This window comes from Saccostrea cucullata, unplaced genomic scaffold, assembly GCF_032062105.1.
Source record: "Saccostrea cucullata isolate Sc308-1 unplaced genomic scaffold, CSIRO_AGI_Scuc_v1 ctg1063, whole genome shotgun sequence".
NCBI classification, from domain to species: Eukaryota; Metazoa; Mollusca; class Bivalvia; order Ostreida; family Ostreidae; genus Saccostrea; species Saccostrea cuccullata.
This window is the reverse complement of record NW_026922806.1, coordinates 99263-121659: the sequence shown is the minus strand read 5'-3', so window position 1 is coordinate 121659 and position 22397 is coordinate 99263. Positions and strand designations below refer to the sequence as shown.

Below are 22397 nucleotides of genomic sequence, written 5' to 3'. Positions count from 1 at the left end.
AGGTGATATCTTGTTTACATATATATCTGTCTGTTTTCGTAACTCCCAAGTAAAACTTGATGAAAAAATAACGAACTCATATAGATATTTTCATTCAACAGATCTTCAATTGATCTTCCTTTGGTTTGAAGAATATTTGAAATACTGTAATTACAGACTAAAATCGGAAAACCTTTTTAACATGAAATTCCATTGAAGTTATGATAACTAAAATTGTGAATGTCACCGCTTTTGAATTCAAATATATTTAAAACCCATAAAATAGTACGAATTTTCTCAGTAGGGATCGTTGTTCTTCGATTATAAACACAGCATTCCTGAACTGAACTGCTGAACATCATTGTAAATATTCAAATGTTGGAGCGACAAGAACTTTCAAACCAAAGAACTTCAAGGCCCCCTAAGTCATAGTGTGTCACAGCATAACGTGTAATAAATGCAGTTTTACTCGGAATATATTCGTCTTAAACGTAAATATAAGTAAAAATACATCAAAGTTAAAAAGTTAACCCTTTGGACTTCACAAGAATTGATCACGTGACGAACTAAGTTTATTTCTAAGAGTACTTTTCAGTTTTTTTTTTTTTTTTTTTTTTTTTTTTTAAATATTTCTTTACGCAGCTTTGCTTCTAAAGGAGATAAAAATAGTCTTTTCAAAATTTTTGGGGATATTTACAGAGCTTATAACAGCTCTACTTAAAGATAAATAGAGGATATTCAATGTTTTGTAGTTGAATATGGAATTTATTTCACGAGTGGGACAGGATTGTTGATATTTTGAAAATATCACAAAATCCTGTCTCACTAGTGAAATAAATTCCATATTCAACTACAAAACATTGAATTTTCTGTTTATTATATTTTTAAAGAAAATCTTTGATTTTTCCCTTGCCTCTGTCTTTTTGTAATACAGTTATATGCTACATGACGTCATAGTTGAGCAGTTGAGACGTCATTAGCTAAGTGAGGTGAAAACACTGTAAAAATGGATTTATCAACATATTTTTGGTAAATTTAGAGAGTTTTATTCGCTGTCAGAATTATTTAATATGTATTTCCATCTATCTTATAGTAGGTCAAGGGAGATTTTTTCACAACAATCTTCGTTATGGGAAGGAAAATCGAGAGTTTTCCCGCACTTCTGATATTCGTCAAACTGTGTTAGGATATCATTTTGATATCTTATCACACTGTGACAGGATATCATTTTTATTCAATGAATAAATTACAGTATTTCACGGGTAAAAATGTAATAATAGAATATATTCCTTTTTGGGGAAAATTGATCACTCAAAAATATAGAAATTCTCATCTCTAAATTTGAAACAGAGAGGGGGAAGGAGTAGAGGCAGCCGAGCGATTGGCTGAACGAAACTACTGTACTATCATTGAAATTTGAAGGAAATGTTGGATTAACAAGCAGACAACTCGGGTTTAATTCCATTTAGTCTTTCTATGAATGATTAACTAAAGGGGATAGGTGATATTGGGGGTAGATAGGAAAATAAAAAAAAAATGTAGAAATCACTGCTTAAGTGCTACTTGCAAACATACAGTATCTATATTGTGATATAGATATATTCAGGTCACTGGAATACAACAAAATTCTTTCATCTTTTTGGTGGTATATGATTTGTTTTTTGTTTTGTTTTTTTTCATCAAGTTATATTCCTGAACATCGTTTTCTTATTTGAAACTTTATCCTATAAATAAACAGTGATTAAATACAATAAAGCATAGAATAATTTTTTAGACTGCTTCAAGATCTTTTTTCTAGTTGTGTTTTATAGATCATTTATTACAAATATCAAAAGAAAAAAATAGATTTACATTTTCTGCATGTAGCAGGAGGTTTGGCTTAAAAATATTTCACAAGAGGGACAATGAATGTACAGAGGTGCGTTATTTTTATCTGTTTATCTGTCTGTTGTCAACGATTGTCAACGTTTTTTAACCTTTCCCATAACTTTCGAACCGTGAGAGATAGAGACTTCATATTTGGTATGCTTATTCCAATGTTTAAGTTCTTTAAAATGACCTTGTAACCTTGACTGTGTCCAACCATAGGAGATACAAAATATAGAGGTATCAAATTTGGTATGCTTAGTCGACTAATTAAGTTTTTTTTTCAAATTGCACCAATGTCAATGACCTTTATCCTTAAAAAGAAAACTTTTTCGAACTTTGTTGCCACCGGGTGTACAGTGTTTCACAAACAAATCTTGTTTATCATTTTTTTTATAGTTAAGTAAATCGTAACTAATTCATGAATAATATTATAATAGTAATATGCTTGTTTTCTAGAAATTTTTAAGGTATATTCATCCTCCCATGAAGTTATTGATTTAAAAAAAAACTTTTGTTAATTTAATTTCCAATAGAACAATATCTTTTTGAAAAAATAATTTTCAATTGGTGAAATGATAAATGTTATATAAAAGAATTTTTTAAAATATATATTTTCTTTATTTAATCAATTATTCAATATTTAAAAAAGTATCCCATAATTAGCAGATATTTCGAAGCTTTCAGCATAAGAATTATGCTATTGAACTAGTTTTAACATGATTTGTTTAAAAACTGTTATAAAAAAATGTTTGAATTTTTTTTATGTAGTCACATACTTCTCTTAATAAATGTCTCCTATCTTAAATAATGTAACAACCTATAGGTTTTTTTTTTTTTGCAATAATTGGTAAATTCAAACTATATTAAATGAAAATTAATGCAGTTTTTGTACATTGTACCATTGTGTGGGGAGGTAAAACCTTATTTTTTATTGATATTTTCAGGATATTTTCAGGGCTTTGATTATATAGGTTATACCGGGTATTCAACAATTGTAATAAACACAGAATAAAAGGAAATTCTAGACGTTCTTTAAAACTCTTGTTTTCTTTTACTTCAATTCACAAAGAATACCTTAATTATATACTACGTAGTCCTTTATAGGATATATATAGACATTGTTCATAAGGTTTCTGAGAGTGTTACCCATAGCAATAACTGTCCCCTGCTGGCAAATGTAATATTTTTTTTCCTTAGGAAAGTGAATGTGCATTGAAATATAAATGCATACTGGAAGAATTCTCTGAAGCGGAATAAATAGCATACCTGAGATATAACTCTTTTAGGTCAAGTGGCAAAAGTCACCAGTATATTTTTAACCTCATACAATCGTTCAGCGATAAAGTCTCAATCATTGAACTATGATTGAGGTTATACGTAATCGTATAACAAAAAGATAGCCGCAAAAGAAATCATAAATGATGGAAAATCCATTTTTTTAGTTGATTAAGGAATTTATATCACTTGTGAGGTAAGATTTTCTTTAATTTTCACTCAGGACTGAATACAAATAGTGAGATTTAAAAAAAATCAGTCCGACTAGTGAAATCAATTCTAAATGAATATCCAACTAGAATATATTGAATATCCCTTGTCTAATAAACAAATGAAACATTAGGAGATAACGAACAGTATTCAAGATCAAAAGTCCATAAAACAATCCAAAATAGGAGCAGAGCAAACACGGACCTCCAAACATCAGATGCCGGATCAGGTGCCGAAGAGGAATGAGCATCCCCTGTCGAACTGGTCACACCCGTCGTGTGGTCCTTTTCATGAGGGGGAAATAATAGGAAAATCTAATAAATGAAATAAAAGGAAGAAAAAAAAAATGGGGGAAAAAATTCTAAAATGTTTACAATCAAAAACTTGATTACTACTTTAAATAATGAAATGTACCTTTCTTTAGTTTTTTTCCGTTTCTTTTTTTCTTTTTGTTTTCTGTGTTTTTTCTTTTCTTATGAAAGTACATTGAAAACGTGAGGTCTCACATAAATTCGGAAATAACACTGTATTTTTAACTTGCATCATTCATTAAAGAAAATGCTATAAATGTCTTCATTTTGCTTCCCGTTTTTATGTTATTCCGCATCACATTACATGAACAGCTGAGTTATGTTGTTTTATTTTCTTAGCAAATTAAGGGTACTTACCACAGACAAAAAATGGATGCGCGGGTTGATATATATTTTTTGACTGATTTTGATTTGTAATGACATAAATAATAAATCCCTGAAATATAAAGAAATCGTAGGTTTTCCTTGGTGCTTAGATTTGAGATTTTATTTTGCCTTCTATATAATTCCATACAAAATTTTGCACAATTTTTTAACTTTATGACAAAATCTTATAAAATCCTCCCACTCTACTTGGTAAACATTATTCAGGTTACCAATGTAAATGTAAATCTATGAGAAATAATGCTGATTTCTGAAAAAAGTTTGTTTGTGTTATTTATCCTTAATATTGATTGGAAATATAGCAAATGCCTATGGTAAGATAATTTCTTTTCATTTCAATAATACCCCCACCCTCTTTCAGAGGTCATGGATGGCAACATATTTATCCCCACCTTTGCAAATCTATGTCATTTATTCAATCATATCATATGTATTTTTGTAAATGCCTATTATATAATATTCAATATTATGAGAAATGTGCTTTCGTGAATAAATGACCTTTTCACACAATATGAGTATTGTGTCTAATTTTCGCAAAACAAGCTCGGACTATGGCTGGATATAATTCATTTGTATATGGTTGGCAAATTTAATATATGGGAAAATAGCATAGTTTATGACGACAAGTTTAGATATAAGTATTTTATTGTGTATTTGTCATATTGTTATTCAACTCAAGCATCAGGAGTTTACGCGTAATCTATTACCGGAAATGGAACATGGCTCAGTGCTAGTAAATTATAGGTGTCAGCCGCAGTTCACTCTGCATCATTATGCATACCTCGAAATGCATGCTTTTAATTGGTATTTGAATATGTGTCGCCCCGGGTTTTTTCCACGGGTCTGAATCGTTTGTGGCATTCCTTGATTGGGCTGTTCACTGCAAGGACGATTTAGATCCCGCCCACCTACCTCCCACATTTTTTGTCAGAAACTTTAGATGCTTTTGTTCTTAGGTGGCTACGTATTTATCCCAACCTTTCGCAAAACAAGCTGGGACTCTGACTGGATATAATTTATTAGTAATTGATTGGCATAAATGTTCTTTTTTTTCTAATCTAAAATATAAAAAAAATGTTTAACATGATTTATACATTAAAAAAATCGTTGACATTAATATACAAATATTTGAAGCTGTACATACATTTATAGCAGCAACAAAACGTTTTATATAAACACTGTCATATCTATATATAGATATAATTTTTATTTGTTAGAAGTACTCCCAAACCGGTACTACTTTGTATTTTGTCTCCCCCTGTAATTTTCCCTTTTTGTTATTTTGTTCATTCTATTTTTCTCTTTTGTTTAATTTTCTACATATGACTTTTTCTGTTTTTTTTCTCTGTTACTTTGTTTAATTTTGTTTGTGTTTTTTTTTTCTTCTTTTGTACATTCTTTTAATATCACTATTTGTTTTGTACCTTGACCTAAATGTAGGGAGAGGGCTAAAATAGGCTGCGCCTGCTGCCCAATCCTATTCACGACAACATCTGTGAATAAAATATTGTTTAAAAAAAAAAATCGTTGCACGGTCAAAGAAATTCTGCTATCTGAGATTTGTATTCCTGCCACATCCTTAAATCCAAGGTAGTTACAAAAATACAGAATTGTTTATTTATATTTCATATTATGATGTTTCAACAAACACGAACCAAAAATTGTTACTGTAAATTAACAGTAAAAATCAAGGATTAATCAAAGACAAATCCCTTTTCACTGAATTTATCTACTTATTTTTTTTTATTATTTTATTTATTTATTTTTTTTTTTTGAAATCTATTAAAAACAATATTACTCCTCCATTCAATGTATGTGACTTAAGTATTTAAATTGAACTAAATATGACCATTTTTTGGAAGCCAATTTTGCACAAATCAAAATATATTGATGAATTCGATATAAATAATTATCGAATTTGTTATAACAAATCACATTTTTGTAATAGGCAAGTTTAGTTTGGTCATTTCAATTCCTTGCGGTATTCTTCGAATACTTACATGCTAACATACTGATACCGTAGGCTGGCATTTAAAATTGATAATATTTAAAACTCTTGACAAGGAAAACTTTAAGGAAAAAAATACTAAGATAGACATTGAAAGGAAAAATTTAGATGAACAGAAATAATCTATTGTGTATTTAAATAACGTACAAGTGGAAGCTGTGGAAGTGTAAAGGTCTTTACACTTAACCTTATCAGCTAGCGTAGCAATGTCGAAATCTAAAAATAATTTAAGTTATATGGATATAAGTATTTAAACATTTCCGAGAAAGAAATGAGAAAATAATGTTATTGAATTATTTTCCAAAGATTCCTAAAAAATCTTCACTTCACTTGGGATTCAGAGAAAGATCCTGTACAATGTATTTGCTTTAGTTTAACATTAAAGACTTAAAAATGTTTTTAAAAAGGGAATTGGGAAACATCAGCAATGAGATCGTAGGCATAGTCATAGTCACACAGTCTCAATTACAACTTTTGAAGAGGCGTGAAGGAAAAATATCTTTATTTCCTTCCAGCTTTTTAAATCTGAGTATAGTGATATTTTATACTGGTTATATATCCCGAAAATAAAGAATACTCAGTAATTCAGTTTTATAGTTAAATCTGGGTTTTTTTTTCTTGTAATATATATTTTTTTGGCTGATCCTGTATTGTTTTTAAGTCTCTGTCCTAGCGTATGAAGGCTGCAATGAATCTCATTATTTTACATTATTCTCATATGACTAGTTTACATGCTTTTATAACTGAAAGACTGGGAGAAAGGAGGAAGCTGTCATTATTTAATCTGGTCACAAAATATTCATTACACTTACTTTGTCAGTAAATTAATTCAATTCAAAGAGAAATTGATGATTTATTTCTTTGAGGGAAAATACACTGTACATTTTTGAATTATTTATACTCTTTCTTATTAATTAAAATGATGTGAAATATCTTCTTTAATGGGGACAATTTAACAGATCATACCCTTCTTCTTCAATAGGCTTTTCCCGAATTTTAATACGCTTTTCCCGAATTTCTTACAACAATTATTTATAACTTCACACATGCAAGATTGTGCATATGTACCGTCAAATCTGAATCTGACTCTGATAGATGTGTCTTTTATAAGAATTCCTGCGCCTCCTAAGTCAGTTGGAAAAAAAATATATTAATTCAAATTTGTTCCAAGAAATACATGCATATTTATATTAAAATAAAAATTTTATTGATAAGATAAGAAAAGTAAGACAATGTAAAAAATATTAAAACAAATGTGGAGACTGATTAACACATGTGTGGAGACGTTTTTGCTTTCCTTTGCCAACTAGAATTAGCATGTTCCTTTTTGTTTTGTCTTAATCGATGGTATTCAGTCTTTGCACTTTAACTCAACTAACTTTTCATTAGATTTGCCACCTTTTTTCATATTGATGTTAATAGAATGAAGACATGAAGAATTGAAAAACATCAATATTATTATCACAATGATACCATGTATTTGTAAATAGTTATGTCGACATATTGGCATAAACAAATGTGTGCCAAAGGTGACGCTAATTTATTTTTCTAGATAAACTGTACGCGTAAATAATCTGGTGTACTCAAAATTTAGCGTAATCACTGGGTGTGGAGTTAAGGCGTAACATAAATTAGCGCTACATAATTATGTCCCTTCAGTGTAATGGAATTATTATGTAAATGATTTAATTCTTAGCGATATTCATTAATTAGTGCATTGTTGCCAGCGCCAAAGCCGTTAAAATAAGCCCGTTTTTTTTTTTTAAAGAACACATACCGTATTTCATTAAAAAAAACATTTTGTCAAATCACTGGTATGAGAAGAAATTGTTGTAATTGATAAAAACAATCGTTTTATCTGATCAGCATTTTTAATTTTTAAATACTGTAATTCAAGGTAATTACACCCTCCCTATGACGTCATAGGTTTTTAGTTAGTTTAAACTCGTACCTAATAAAAAAATTCTTTTGGAAGAATACTTTACAATAGGTGTAATGGTAAATATTATTAAGTAAAAGAATTTTTAAAATGTAAATTTTCTTTATTTAATCAATTATTCAATCTTTAAAAAAATGTTGACAAGGGCAGTAACTCCTTCTTAGGCCTCTTCATTCAGGCATTTGCTTTATTGTTCTTCTAATGTAAAATAGTTTCCCGGATATTCACAATTCAAAATAATCTAAAACAGGGAAGCATTTAGGAACATTCTGCATCAGAATTATGCATTTTAACCATTTTTAAAAGACATTTTTAATGATACTGTTTACAAAAAATCTGCAATTTCTTTAAATCTGACATATATTTTTGTTTATTTAAGTTGCGTATTTTAAATGATATTGTGACTTACATTTTTTTGGCAAGAATTAAAAATATAAAATTTATCCAATGAAAATAAATGCAGATTTTGTACTTTGAACTATTAAATTGTGAGGATGGAAACGTCGTAAGTGCGTTAACTTTTACTTCACATACATTGTACTCACAATGAATTTTATAGTCAACCCTGATCTTGAATTTTAGAACTGATGTTTATTGATGAACTATTAATTTTTATTTATTTATTTATTTATTTTTACTATAAATTAAAATATGAAATGATTGTTTAAAGAAAGATAACTACACACTTTATGGTTTAAAGGTACTTGGACACAGATTTGAAGTCAAAATTTTCTCTATAATATTACGACTAATATATTTTAAAAGCATTTCACACAAAAATTAATTTAAAATCTTATTTCATTTAAAAGTTATTAAAACTTCAAATTTTTCGGCGGATTTGATTGACACATGCTTGCACTTTCACAAATTTTAACCTTATTCTAAATCCTTAGGAAAAGTGGCAATCTTGTGTGTATTAATGAGAAATATTAAAACTTTTATCCAGAAAAACAATTTTATTCAGAGTAGCGATGTTAGAAAGCAAAACTCCTTCACATGTATCTTCATTCCGAACAAAGAGTTGTGTACATGGTTTAGCAAATCGAGCACACTCGTGTTATGTACACAGTTTTTGTAAACAGGGCACGAGTTCTGTTTTTGTTTATGTTTAGAATTCACCGGGTGCGTTCTAAATCGTCACAGTCTGCTTACCACAACTGCACGGACTGACAATATATTGTGTGTTTGTTTTGCCTTCGAACATGTCTACTCTGAATTTTCTTGATTATAGTATTAATATTTTTCATTTATATACAGCGAGATTGCCACTTTTCCTAAGGAATAAGAATAAAATTAATTTGTAAAAGTGCAAGGATGTGTCAATCAAACCCGCCGAAAATTTGAAATATTAATATCTTTTATATGAAATCAGATTTTTAATTAATTTTTGTGTGAATTGCTATTAAAATATATAAGTCGTCATATAATAGAGAAAATAATAACTTCAAATCTGTGTCCAAGTTCCTATAAGTACCGATAAAAATATAAAATTGGACAAAAAATGACCATTTGGCAGGGATATAACGAAATTTTGTCTTCAATGAAAAGTTAATGTATAGAGAAAAAATAAGATTATCTTCACATTTGAAAAAAAAAATTGTGTTTGGAAAAATCCCGTTCGGTTAAAGTATTTTTTCCGTAAAGTCATGTTTCAATAAAATAGTACATGTACCTAAACATTTTGTTCGGAAGGTGATGCTTCAGGATAAATAGCGTTTGGATAAATACCGCGGTGCAACTGTATATGAAAATGATAAAAAAAAGAAATACTGAATAGTTTTACATATTTTAGTAAATTTATAATTAATAAAAAAATAATTTTTGACACGTTTAATTTGGTATATATGTGCCATTTCTGAGATTTTTTTTCTCTCTTAGAGAATCTTTCAGTGATTAAAAAAAGTTCGTTTCATTTTTATTTATAGAGCGTCTTGCTTTACGTAAATCAACATGGCAAGATCATCCTTATAGCGCCTATCACAGTTTGATCAAGTCTTCAAATGCAGTGGACGGGAGGTTTTCGGACAGGTCTCTTAATGGAGGGCAATGTGTAATATCGGGAAGGCAAAAACAAACTGCTACCTGGTGGGTGGATCTATCTGGGATTGTCAGCATTCACCATATTACAATCTACTACAGGACGGACAATTTGCAGTGGGGTATCGTACTCAAAATCATCAATTTAACTAAGTTCATATTCTATTTAAAGTTTACAATGCTCGTTGGTAAAAATATTGCTTTTTCTTTATTATTTTAAATAAGAATTTTAATTGACCAGGGATTGGTAAGGTGGTGTAATTTCCACTGTAAAATATTTGTTTACGGTGGGTATTATTTTGTAACATAATTTATTCATGTTGTAGATTTTTTCGCGTATAAAATATAATAACTTTCAAAAGACAAGATAAGATAATTCACTCGTAATAACTATGCAATGACAAAGATATTCCATAGCATTAAAGGTTCTTAGGGTAAAAAGTTTTTTTTAGTACCCCCTCCCCCCTCCAAAAACAAATTGGGGAAAAGACACAAAAGAAACGTTTGCTAATTATTTTGGCATGTCTTTTTAAAAGATAAATATAAACTATTTTAGAGCATGTTGCTGAAATGTGATCATTGCAAACTGGCAAGACGTTGTACGAAAATATTTGTAAATATTATTTCGTCCGATGTTTGAAATAAATTATATTTAATATTATTAACACAAATATATACTTATATCATTAAGTGTTTATAAAAAAATAATAATGAAAAAGCATCACACATTTATATTTATTTAATAAATTTCACTAGATATATCCAATGGCTACACTTCCCGCTTCCTTGGTTTTTCGGTTTACATATCGAACACCACCAAGAAAGATGACGGCTATCTATGTTTTAAAGACACACACTACACCAGAGAAACGATACCGAGTAATATCACATTAGAATGTATAAAGCATGGAAGGTACGTCATCTATTACAATGAGAGAATCCAAGGAGTTACCTACCCTGAAGGATATTCTCCATACGCATACAATGAACTCTGTGAAGTCGAGGTTTATGGTAATGAAATATGAAATACCTAGCTTATTCAGTACAATAAATACGTTATGATATATCATATAATTGGCGCCTGCTTTGGAAGGTAGCAGTTGAAATTGACACCCCATGGAAAACCATTGTCAACCAATACAATGAAGAAAAAAGCTGAATCTAACTTCTTCAGTTGTTATCTAATCTTACCAAGAGATCTCTGATTGATTCATTGAGTGATTCTAGATCTATATAAAGTTTAATTTGAATTTTTTTTTTGCAAATACGCTTGACAGGAAATAGTTTACCGGTATTTCAAATAAATATAGGATCCCCCATGATTTATGTTTGGATATAATTATTTAACTTGTTATGTGTTTTTATCCCCCAGTTTTGGCTCTAAACAACATACAGACCCTGAGACGTGCTACTACCCCACACGCTCGCTGCACGAACGGTACACGAACGCTACACGGTTTGCACGAAACGCTTCACGGTTTACACGAAACGCTACACGGTTTGCACGAAACACTACACGGTTTACACGAAACGCTTTGTACAAAAGGCTGCACGGTTTACACAAAAGGCTGCACGAAACGCTTTGTACACGTTTCTCACACGCTATGTACACGATTCTCGCACGTTTTGGCCTCGGATTGGATTTTCTACTCGGAATATCTCGGGCATTATTACGGTTTGATCATCAATTAAATGGAAATCTTTCACAAAGCCACATTTAGCACCTGTTTAAATTAAATATCAGTACACTAGTATAACATAAACCGATAGAAATATTTAATACTCTGACAGTTATAATTAATTAATAAATAATTGTCATTTCGTATTTATTTATTTATTTATCCAGCTTTTTAAAAACGAAATGCCGATATCATGAATGACTGTTTAATAAAATACATTTTTATATATTAGTCATTCATTTTGATGTAATAATTTTACCAGTATATTTTAATAAATTAAACACAAATTCGATTTCTTACTGCAGGAATATAAACTCATTGATTGTAAATGATATTGATTATATTGTGTTTGAGATTATTTTTCTAGATTTTGATTTAGTAATAAAATTTGCCTATATACTTTCCTGACGATTATTGAAACATTTTTAAAGATTTTTTTTAACCTACGTAAGCATTATCTATAGGAGGGAAACCGGTAAAGAGAGGGGTGGGTTAAATCTGATGTCTTAATCTGTTTTTATTCTCTTTCTCTTTTTACATGAAGCTTATCAAATAACATCAGAATACCCATCATGCTGTAAAATCCTTCATTTCAAAACCTGACTTAACGTATGTATATATGTGAACATTAATTATATAATAGTCGCGGCATTTGACTACACAATACAATACATACAATGTAGATCGATCTTTACACCGGCATTCAGGTATATTACAAGAGAACTCAAATAGATGAAATAAAATGTATACGTGATTTATAAAACAAATAATTTACAATTATTCATGATTTACGCCTCAGCTTTTCTTACATGATATTCATGAAAAGACTACCAAATCAGTTCTGTTTATTTTACTGTTTACAGCTAGAAATTCGGATTTGTAAATAAAAGATGAAATCAGCTGATTTATAAGTTGTACCCATTAAATATTTATAGAACCATTTTATTTCAAAAACAATAAAATCCAGTCGTAATTTTCAGGTGTCATTAAGCCGTGAACTCGTATAACAAAACAGGTTTTCAGTTGCCATGCACTCGTAGCCCGTGATCGCTGTTGTAAATGACCTTGATCACAGTTGAAAGGCGAAAAGAAGATTCCAAACATTTTTAAGGGGTGTATCTGCGCACATATTTAACAAAGATTTAAAAAAGAATAGAAAATGAAGCATTTATTTAATACTTACATTAGATTGAAAGTTATAACAAAAAAATGAAAGAATGTACTAGTAATTTAATTTAACCCCCCCCCCCGTTTCCAAACATGTGGTCGTCAGTACATGTGAATTAAAATTATAAAATCCATTTATTTTTAAATAGATTTTTAAATTAAAAAATAATGAGCAACTAGATGCTGTCATGAGACAGTAATACCCGCACTAAGGTGTTTGCCTCTAAATACACGCTCCTACATATTGGGCGGCTTTCAAAGGAAATAGTCAAAATAATTCTATAATTTACATGTATTAATCAAATTGATTATGAAATTCTCAGACCCTGTGACCTATAACTCAGAACCTCTTATATTTATTTTATACATGCTTAATTCATTATATACAAGTCTGAATTTTATTAATGATGTAAATTCATGCACGGATCTGTCAGGGGGGGGGGGGGTCAGCCCCCCCCCCCTTGGAATTTACAAGGTTAAAAAATGTATACACTAAAACAAGGAAAAAGTTACAATGGACCCCCCTTTGAAAATGCAGATCCCCTCCCCCCCTGGTAAACACGAATATGTGTAAAATAGGTATGAAAAGTTAAACATTTGCGGCAATAGAAGTCACCACTACCCCTTACCCACCTCCACGATATAGGTTTTTGACGTTTGGGTGAGATTTACTTTAGGTTTTTTTTTGATTGTCAATTTCTGGGATAGGATTTTTTTTGACTGAGGTGGACCTCCCCCCCCCCCCCCACCGGAAAAAAATTCTGGATCCGCGTCTGAAATTATATATGTTTTGCTCATAATAGGACCTTTTTAAATTTACCACCCCCCCCCCCCCCCCCTCGACGCCACAATCACACAGCACATACTTTTTGGAATAGGCTAGATGGAAAAGGTTTGTTAAAATTTAATATCGTTTGTAATGAATTAATTTAAAATTTGTTCTTGTACTATACATGTGAACATGTAAATTTCTACATTACATCACGTTGCGTTACCCATTATGATATTTATAGATTAAACACCATTTGGCACACCTCGGCCGATTCCCACTTCATCTGATAAGGTGACGGAATCGACGAAAGTTCGCCAAAATGGCACATGGTTGCAGTCTGGTGTGCATTGGATTAATTCATTTTGTGTTATAATTGGATTTATATTTCATGAAGTTTACGAGACACAGGGAGTCGGTAAGTAGAAGTCAATGATTAGGTTAAAGTTTAAAAAGGGTCAAAGATCATCCCATGCCACACTAGACGAATTTCATATTGTGAAGTTATCTCCCATTGTCGATGTGACATTCAGTTACTGCCAATACTGGTGCGGATCCAGAATTTTTTTAGGGAGTAGGGAGGGGGGTTCACATCTAAGTCAAAAAATTCCAGCCCAGAATTTCGTGACAAGCAGGAGAAAAAAAATGAAAACAAATAAACAAATAAAAAAACAATGATAGGGAGGTCAATGTTTTCTAAGTTTATAGGGAGAGGATGTCAAGAGTCATTTTTTACTTGCTACAGTATATAGTCTTGTTTAAATAACAAAGCAAATGCAAGATGGGGGGGGGGGGAGGGAGGGCGGGGGGATTCCAATCTTCCTACCCACTTCCTGTCCCTGAAATAACAATCTATTTTGTGATTCCAGTTTAATAGTATATTTTTTTTCCATTTGACTAATTATTATACATGTACATATTTTGTTTCTTGTGTTTATAGTATGTCTGTCTATAAGTCTGCAAAAATTAAATCCTAGCTAGCTTGCCCATAAGTTTTAAGTGGGATGGGCTATACATATAGCTTCCACATTTTATAGGTTTATTTCTTGTGACAATTTAATAAGACCTTTTATTTGGGTACCATTAATTTTTACCTCTGATCGCTTGACATGGGATACACATTTTTACAAGAAAAATACCAAACTTTAAACTCTGCCTAATTTTTGATCAGTAGGTGCTAGGGCTTTCATACTTATCATGACATATTGTATTCATTTTGAACTGTCAACAGGAAATATGTTTGACCTTGACCCTAGAGTTTGAACCCCTTAAAAAAAAAATTAACCTTGGCAATTAACTTTTGAAAAGGAATTACTAGAGATTTCTTTATTTAACATAGACTTTCTTCTGACACTAACAATTTGAACCCTTGACCTTTGAGTTTGACATATATTTGAGGAACTTCAACCTTCGCCATAGGCTTCCATACTGGGACATCAGTGTTTCACAAACACATCTTATCTACATTATTATTTGGTGGTGTCTCCATATGAGGGAAGATGTATTCACAACAAACAAACAAATTACTAAAGAAAATATAAAACATAAATATGTTGGTCATGCATATCTCTGCAGGAAAAAAAACAGCTTTTCAAATTAACTCCAACCATATTGTAACCCTTTCAAAACACTCATTTGAGCTTTTTTTGTTTCCTTAGCATATAATGTCTGTCGTGACGTGTTGTCCATCTGTTTGTCTGAAAACTTTTTACATTTTTAACTTCTCTAGAACCACTGGGCGAATTTTACCCAATTCATATAGAAATATGTACATTTGTATGTCAGACTCAGTCCATCTGTCTCAAAAAATTTAATCTTGGTTATCACGGTCATATCTACAGAATGAGAAGAGACATTCATATTAAAATTATTATTAGTATATTTACCTGTGAGAATGGCATGTTTTTTTTTTACATGTGACCTAGAAGTTTGACCAACTTGCAAAAAAATTAAGTTGTTATAAATTCATCATTTTGAAAGAGAAAAGTTAGGGCATTCATATCATAATGCATGTTTATTATTACCTGTGATAAAGACCTTTCCAAATATTTTTACACTGTGACCTTGACCTTGAAGCGATCAAGCCTAACCTACTTTTCAAAAATGTTGCATTTGCTTATAACTTTTGATTGAGATGAGATATGACTCTCACATTTGACATGTACATAAATTACTCATAAGAATTCAAGGTGTTTCCCAGCATGCAATGTTTTTTTTTATGCGCCCCAATTTTTTAGGGGTGTATATTGTTTTTGTCCTGTCTGTTTGTCTGTTTATCTGTTTGTCTGTTTGTCTGTTGTCAAGTTTAACCTTGGCCAATACTTTTGAACCGTAAGAGATAGAGACTTCATATTTGGTATGCATACTCCTCTAACAAAGTTGTTTCAAATGACATCAAGGTCAATGACCTTGTGACCTTGACTGCGACTTATATGCTAAAAATAGGTTTTTCAAGTGTTGGTCATAACTTTTGAACCATAGGAGATAGGGACTTCATATTTGGTATGCATACTTCACTAAATAGGTTCTTTCAAACAACACCAAGGTCAATGATCATGTGACCTTGACTGTGACCTTTATACTAAAAATAACTTTTTCCACTTTTTGCCATAACCTTTGAACCATAGGTAATAGAGACTTCATATTTGGTTCGAATACTGCACTGATAAAGTTCCTTCAAATGACATGAAGGTCAATGACCTTGTGACCTTAACAGTGACCTATATGCTAAAAATAGCTTTTTCTACTTTTTGCCATAACTTTTGAACCATAGGAGATAACAACTTCATATTTAGTATGCATACCCCACTAATTAAGTTCTTACAAACAACACCAAGGTCAATGGCCTTGACTGTGACCTATATGCAAAAAATATAGCTTTTTGTACTTTGTTGATGCCGGGCGCATAGTATTTCACAAACACATCTTGTTACCCCTTGACGTTGATGTTTTACATAATTTTCAAAATATTTAACCCTCCTAAAAGATTATTAGGCTTCTGAGTAACATTAAGGAAGACTTCAAGTAAGACAGGGCTTTTTGCACAAAAAGCATCATTTTCCGACCCACATTTGACCCCCCGGGGCAAAATCTAAATTCCAAAACCTTACTGCATATCTACATGACCCCACCAACCATCTCCCAAAAGATGATTAAGCTGCTGAGTAAAATGTAAGAGGAGTTCAGGGAAAACAGGGCTCTTTGTTTGAAAAACATTATTTTTCAACCCCCATTTGACCCCCCGGGGCAACATCAAAATTCCGAAACCTTACTGCACATCTACCTGACACCACCAACCATCTCCCAAAAGATGATTAGGCTGCTGAGTAAAATGTAAGAGGAGTTCAGGGAAAACAGGGCTCTTTGTATGAAAAACGTCATTTTTCGACCCCCATTTGACCCCCCTGGGCAAAATCAAAATTCCGAAACCTTACTGCACATCTACATGACACCCCCAACCATCTCCCAAAGGATGATTAAGCTACTGTGAAAAATGTAGGAGGAGTTCAGGGAAGAAGGGGCTTTTTATATAAAAAACGTCATTTTTCGACCCCCATTTGAACCCCGGGTCAAAATCGAAATTCTGAAACCTTACTGCACATCTACATGACACCACCAGCCATCTCTCAAAAGATGATTAGGCTGCTGAGTAAATTGTAGAAGGAGTTCAAGGAAGAAGGGGCTTTTTGTATAAAAAACGTCATTTTTCGACCCCCATTTGATCCCCCGGGGCAAAATCAAAATTCCGAAACCTTACTGCACATCTACATGACACCCCCAACCATCTCCCAAAGGATGATTAAGCTACTGTGAAAAATGTAGGAGGAGTTCAGGGAAGAAGGGGCTTTTTGTATAAAAAACGTCATTTTTCGACCCCCATTTGATCCCCCGGGGCAAAATCGAAATTCCGAAACCTTACTGCACATCTACATGACACCCCAAACCATCTCCCAAAGGATGATTAAGCTACTGTGAAAAATGTAGGAGGAGTTCAGGGAAGAAGGGGCTTTTTGTATAAAAAACGTCATTTTTCGACCCCCATTTGATCCCCCGGGGCAAAATTAAAATTCCGAAACCTTACTGCACATCTACATGACACCCCCAACCATCTCCCAAAGGATGATTAAGCTACTGTGAAAAATGTAGGAGGAGTTCAGGGAAGAAGGGGCTTTTTGTATAAAAAACGTCATTTTTCGACCCCCATTTGATCCCCCGGGGCAAAATCGAAATTCCGAAACCTTACTGCACATCTACATGACACCCCAAACCATCTCCCAAAGGATGATTAAGCTACTGTGAAAAATGTAGGAGGAGTTCAGTGAAGAAGGGGCTTTTTGTATAAAAAACGTCATTTTTCGACCCCCATTTGATCCCCCGGGGCAAAATTAAAATTCCGAAACCTTACTGCACATCTACATGACACCCCCAACCATCTCCCAAAGGATGATTAAGCTACTGTGAAAAATGTAGGAGGAGTTCAGGGAAGAAGGGGCTTTTTGTATAAAAAAACGTCATTTTTCGACCCCCATTTGATCCCCCGGGGCAAAATCAAAATTCCGAAACCTTACTGCACATCTACATGACACCCCCAACCATCTCCCAAAGGATGATTAAGCTAGTGTAAAAAATGTAGGAGGAGTTCAGGGAAGAAAAGTGTGACAGACGGACGGACGGACGGACGGACGGACGGACATGAGTAACAACAATATACCCGAACTTTCTTTCGAAAGTGCGGGTATAACAAGTTTTATGTATTAAGATGTATTAAAATGACACTTCGTTTCAAAACTTTCTTTCACGTACTTTACATGTAAAGACAAGGCCGGAGTCCTGAACTATTTTTGCTTTAAATAAAAAAAAATTATACCAATATCTTTATTTGAGAAAAAAAATATTTAAGAAGCCATGATCGAGTTGAAAGTATATTGAATTCAATGACCTTAAAATTTTTGTACATAGTTGATTAATTTGAACACATTTTCTATAGAAGGAAAAGAAAGAAACAAATATAAATTATACATTACCGTGTAATTTCATTTTGTTATTCCTTTTTTTTTTGGTTTTACTCCTAAAATATCACAAGCATAATTAATTCAATAATAAAATACTAATACAATTTGACATCCTGACCGATCGATAGCCATATTTAAAATAAAATGACTTCCGAATGAATCTTACACGATTCTTGCACGAAAGTCACACGTTTCTCACACGGTTCTTAAACGAAAGTCGCACGTTTCTCACACGCTTTTCGCACGCTCGCTACACGGTTTGCACGAAACGCTTTGGAGCTTACACGAAACGCTACATGGTTTACACGAAACGCTACACGGTTTGCACGAAATGCTGCACGGTTTACACGAAACGCTACACGGTTTGAACGAAACGGAAAGCGCACGAAAGTCACACGCTTTTTTGGGATAGTAGCACGCCTCAGGGTCTGTAGAGCTAAAACAAAAATATATTGAATATGGTCATTTAAAGTATTTTAATATTCACTACAGGATGTCGTTCCTTAGATATATACGGAGAGAATTGTACATTTCCGTGTCCGCAGACTTGTCATGAAGAACGCTGTAACATTGAGGACGGGACTTGTTTTGGATGTATTGCTGGACAGAAAGGTTCACGATGTGATCAATGTACGTAACTACAAGCCACTCCTGAAAAATTGTTTGGTGAAAGAGAGAGAGAGAGAGAGAGAGAGAGAGAGAGAGAGAGAGAAAAGGAGAGCGAGATAGAGAGAAAAAACATAGTTAATGATTTGTGCTTTTAAAAAAGTCCTTAAATCGTTTTTTTGTTGTTTTTTTTTTTTTGTGATGATTATAACTCGCTAATTATTAGGTTTTTATGCAGTGTGAAGGTAAATGCATAATATAACTATGTCTGTTACGACAAAGAATTATCTTTTTCACCGATTCAGCAATACATTTAAACTCACACGTATTACTTAATTAGTTGCATTCTCCTTCATAATTAGGTTTAAGTATATCACAGAGTATTGGCCTATTTATTACATATGTGAAGAGCATATTTCAGGAAGGAACATTTTTTTATAATGATGTAGGATACTGACTTAGATATCTCATTTATATAAATAATTGAATATTGTTGTCGAAACAATCAATTGACATGTTTGCAATTTCAATCCATCGTATCTTTAGGTCTATGAATGTATGAAGATTTTCATATTTTTTAGGCCATAATCTTTCCATTCAAATATTCACAGATTTTTCGTTTATCCGTTCAGGACAATATAGCAAATTAAATATTCATGATGTATTTTAGTTTCTTTTCGTCTTTGTTATTTAGTACAGATTTGGTTAATACAGATTTATCATGCAGTACCAACATCCTTTTAAAGGACAAAAAAAAAAAATCAATAAATATCTATTGTAGGACTAACACATTTTTTTTTTCATTTTTTTTTATCAAAAGAATTTATATAAAAGTAATATGATGTATATTAATTTCATATTCTATTTATAGTTTGTGACGGTGGTAAATTCGGACAAAACTGTGCTCAGTCATGCGGGTTTTGCTTCGGAAATAAACAATGTCATCACATTAACGGGTCATGCTTTAATGGCTGCGAAAGAGGTTACTATGGAAACAATTGTACACAAGGTTAATTAATTAATAATCTAGAGTAAAAATTAGTATATTGTCTTTTTCATCTCCATCACCTTACGTGTACTTTTCAAAGTAATTCATCTTTTTTAAAAAATTAGTATTCGGCCAACTGATGATCATATAAAGGGGGAAAGACACTAAGAAGAACTATTGAACCTTGCTTAGCAATATTACATATACTTCAATACTCTTTTTGAGGACTCTCTTTATTTTTGTCTTAGTATGTCCTGAAGGGCGGTATGGATATAACTGCCTAGACATGTGTGACATCAACTGTGGAGAGCCGAAAAGATGTAACAGGAAAACAGGGCAATGTCAAAATGGTTGTCAGGCAGGGTGGAAGGATATAAAATGTGACAAGAGTAATAAATCTGTTATATATATTACAAATATGTAGAAAAATGATAGTATTTTACAGAAAAACGAAAAATCAAAATCATTGAAATGCAATTATAAATGCACAATATGATTTTATACTTGTACTTAAGATACGTAGAAACTAGTATATTGGTTCCCCTGTTTTACAAAAACCTTTTTAACCAAAATTACTTATTTTTGTGATTTTTATAAGCATTTTTGTACCTTTTATCGTAAATTCTGAAAGTTAAACAATGATGCACTATACCAAAAAATATTAGACATCTAAATTTCACAAAAGAAGGAACAATATTTGCAAATTAACAAACATATAAGCCTAAAAATTAGTCTGAAAACAAACTGTTCATCTCTTTAGAATGCGACGGAGGAACATTCGGACTAAACTGTGCTCAGTCATGCGGGTCTTGTCTTGATAAAGAACAATGTCATCACATTAATGGGACATGCTTGAATGGCTGCGATAAAGGTTACCATGGAAACACTTGTACACAAGGTAGCAAAATATGACTCATTCACATGAGAAAAACGACTTTATCATTCTACAATATTTTTTTTATGAAATTTAAAAAAAAATGCATCAGATATTTCTTAATGTTGATGACACAACACAATTTACGGTTGTGAATACCTTATCATATATGAGTTTGACATCCTGATGAACAGATGTGTACATGCAATATTTTTTAGTCCTTTCCGGTGAAACCAGGGGGGGGGGGGGACTCTAGGTTTCCTCTAGATCTGAGCATGTCCGTCCGACCACAGGGGCATCTTATCCACTCTGTTCTCTACTTCACATTTTTATATGTGAAGTAAAGAACAGAGTGGATAAGATGTCCCTGTGGTCCGACCGTCTTTCTGTACCTCTGATTGTCTGTCAGTCTATCCCACTTTGTTTTCCAACACTTTTTAAAACCTTTTTCAGATATTAATTTTTACTTAATCTTTGGTACATAAATACATCTTGATGAGCTACAGGTCAACTTTGCATTGATTTTTGACAGAATTATTACCTTTTCAATTTTTACCAGTTTGTCGTATTTATCTATTTATTTTTTTGGAAACCCTTGAAGATATTGAGCTGATTTTTGGTATGTGACTTTACACTGACAATCTATAGATTAAGTTTTTTCGCTTAAATGATTTTTGTTGAAATTATGGCAGTTTAACTTGTCGGTGGGGGACTTGTATTGCTAATGTAATGCTCGCAGAATGATCCTTTTGTCTATTATACAAAGTATTATGTACACAAAAAGAAAAAAAAATCTAAGAACCATATAATTCTTTTCTTTAAATTTGATCGACAAGGTTTGGTAATAATTATCTAGTATCTCAAAAAATCAGCAAAATATTTAAAGCTTTACGCACTTTTTTAAAATCTCAATAGCTTTCCAAACAAATTATCATCCTATATTTACAATGTTATGGTATAACAGGGCAGCAAAATATATTTTATAAGTAATGTTTGACTTTTTGACTTATTTTAATTTTGTTGCACCAACAAAAAATAAAAAAAACACATATTACTTGGTTGGACTTTGATATACTTTTAAGTGAGCTAATACTATGACAACAATCATTCTGAGAGTATTGCATTAGCTATACGTGTCCCTTATCGGCAAGTGTAAAATGGTTTCCGATAAAAAATTAAAATTCCATTTTTCCGTCAAAAAATCATTCAAACGGAACACAATGCAAAATTGATCTATAATTAATCAAGGTAAAGTCAAATATCGGTACCATAAATGTGCTATATTTTTTC

General features: G+C 31.9%; 1 protein-coding gene across 1 annotated transcript; it reads left to right on the top strand.

Moving 5' to 3' along the window:
- Nucleotides 1–4317: 4317 nt before the first annotated feature.
- Nucleotides 4318–21145, top strand: LOC134262521 (multiple epidermal growth factor-like domains protein 10; the record flags this gene model as incomplete). Its single annotated transcript, XM_062744921.1, has 7 exons — nucleotides 4318–4342; nucleotides 9901–10134; nucleotides 10769–11023; nucleotides 19132–19269; nucleotides 20117–20254; nucleotides 20482–20622; nucleotides 20994–21145. Coding segments are annotated over 7 exons (1083 nt in total), but the record flags the coding sequence as incomplete, so codon positions are not given.
- Nucleotides 21146–22397: the final 1252 nt, after the last annotated feature.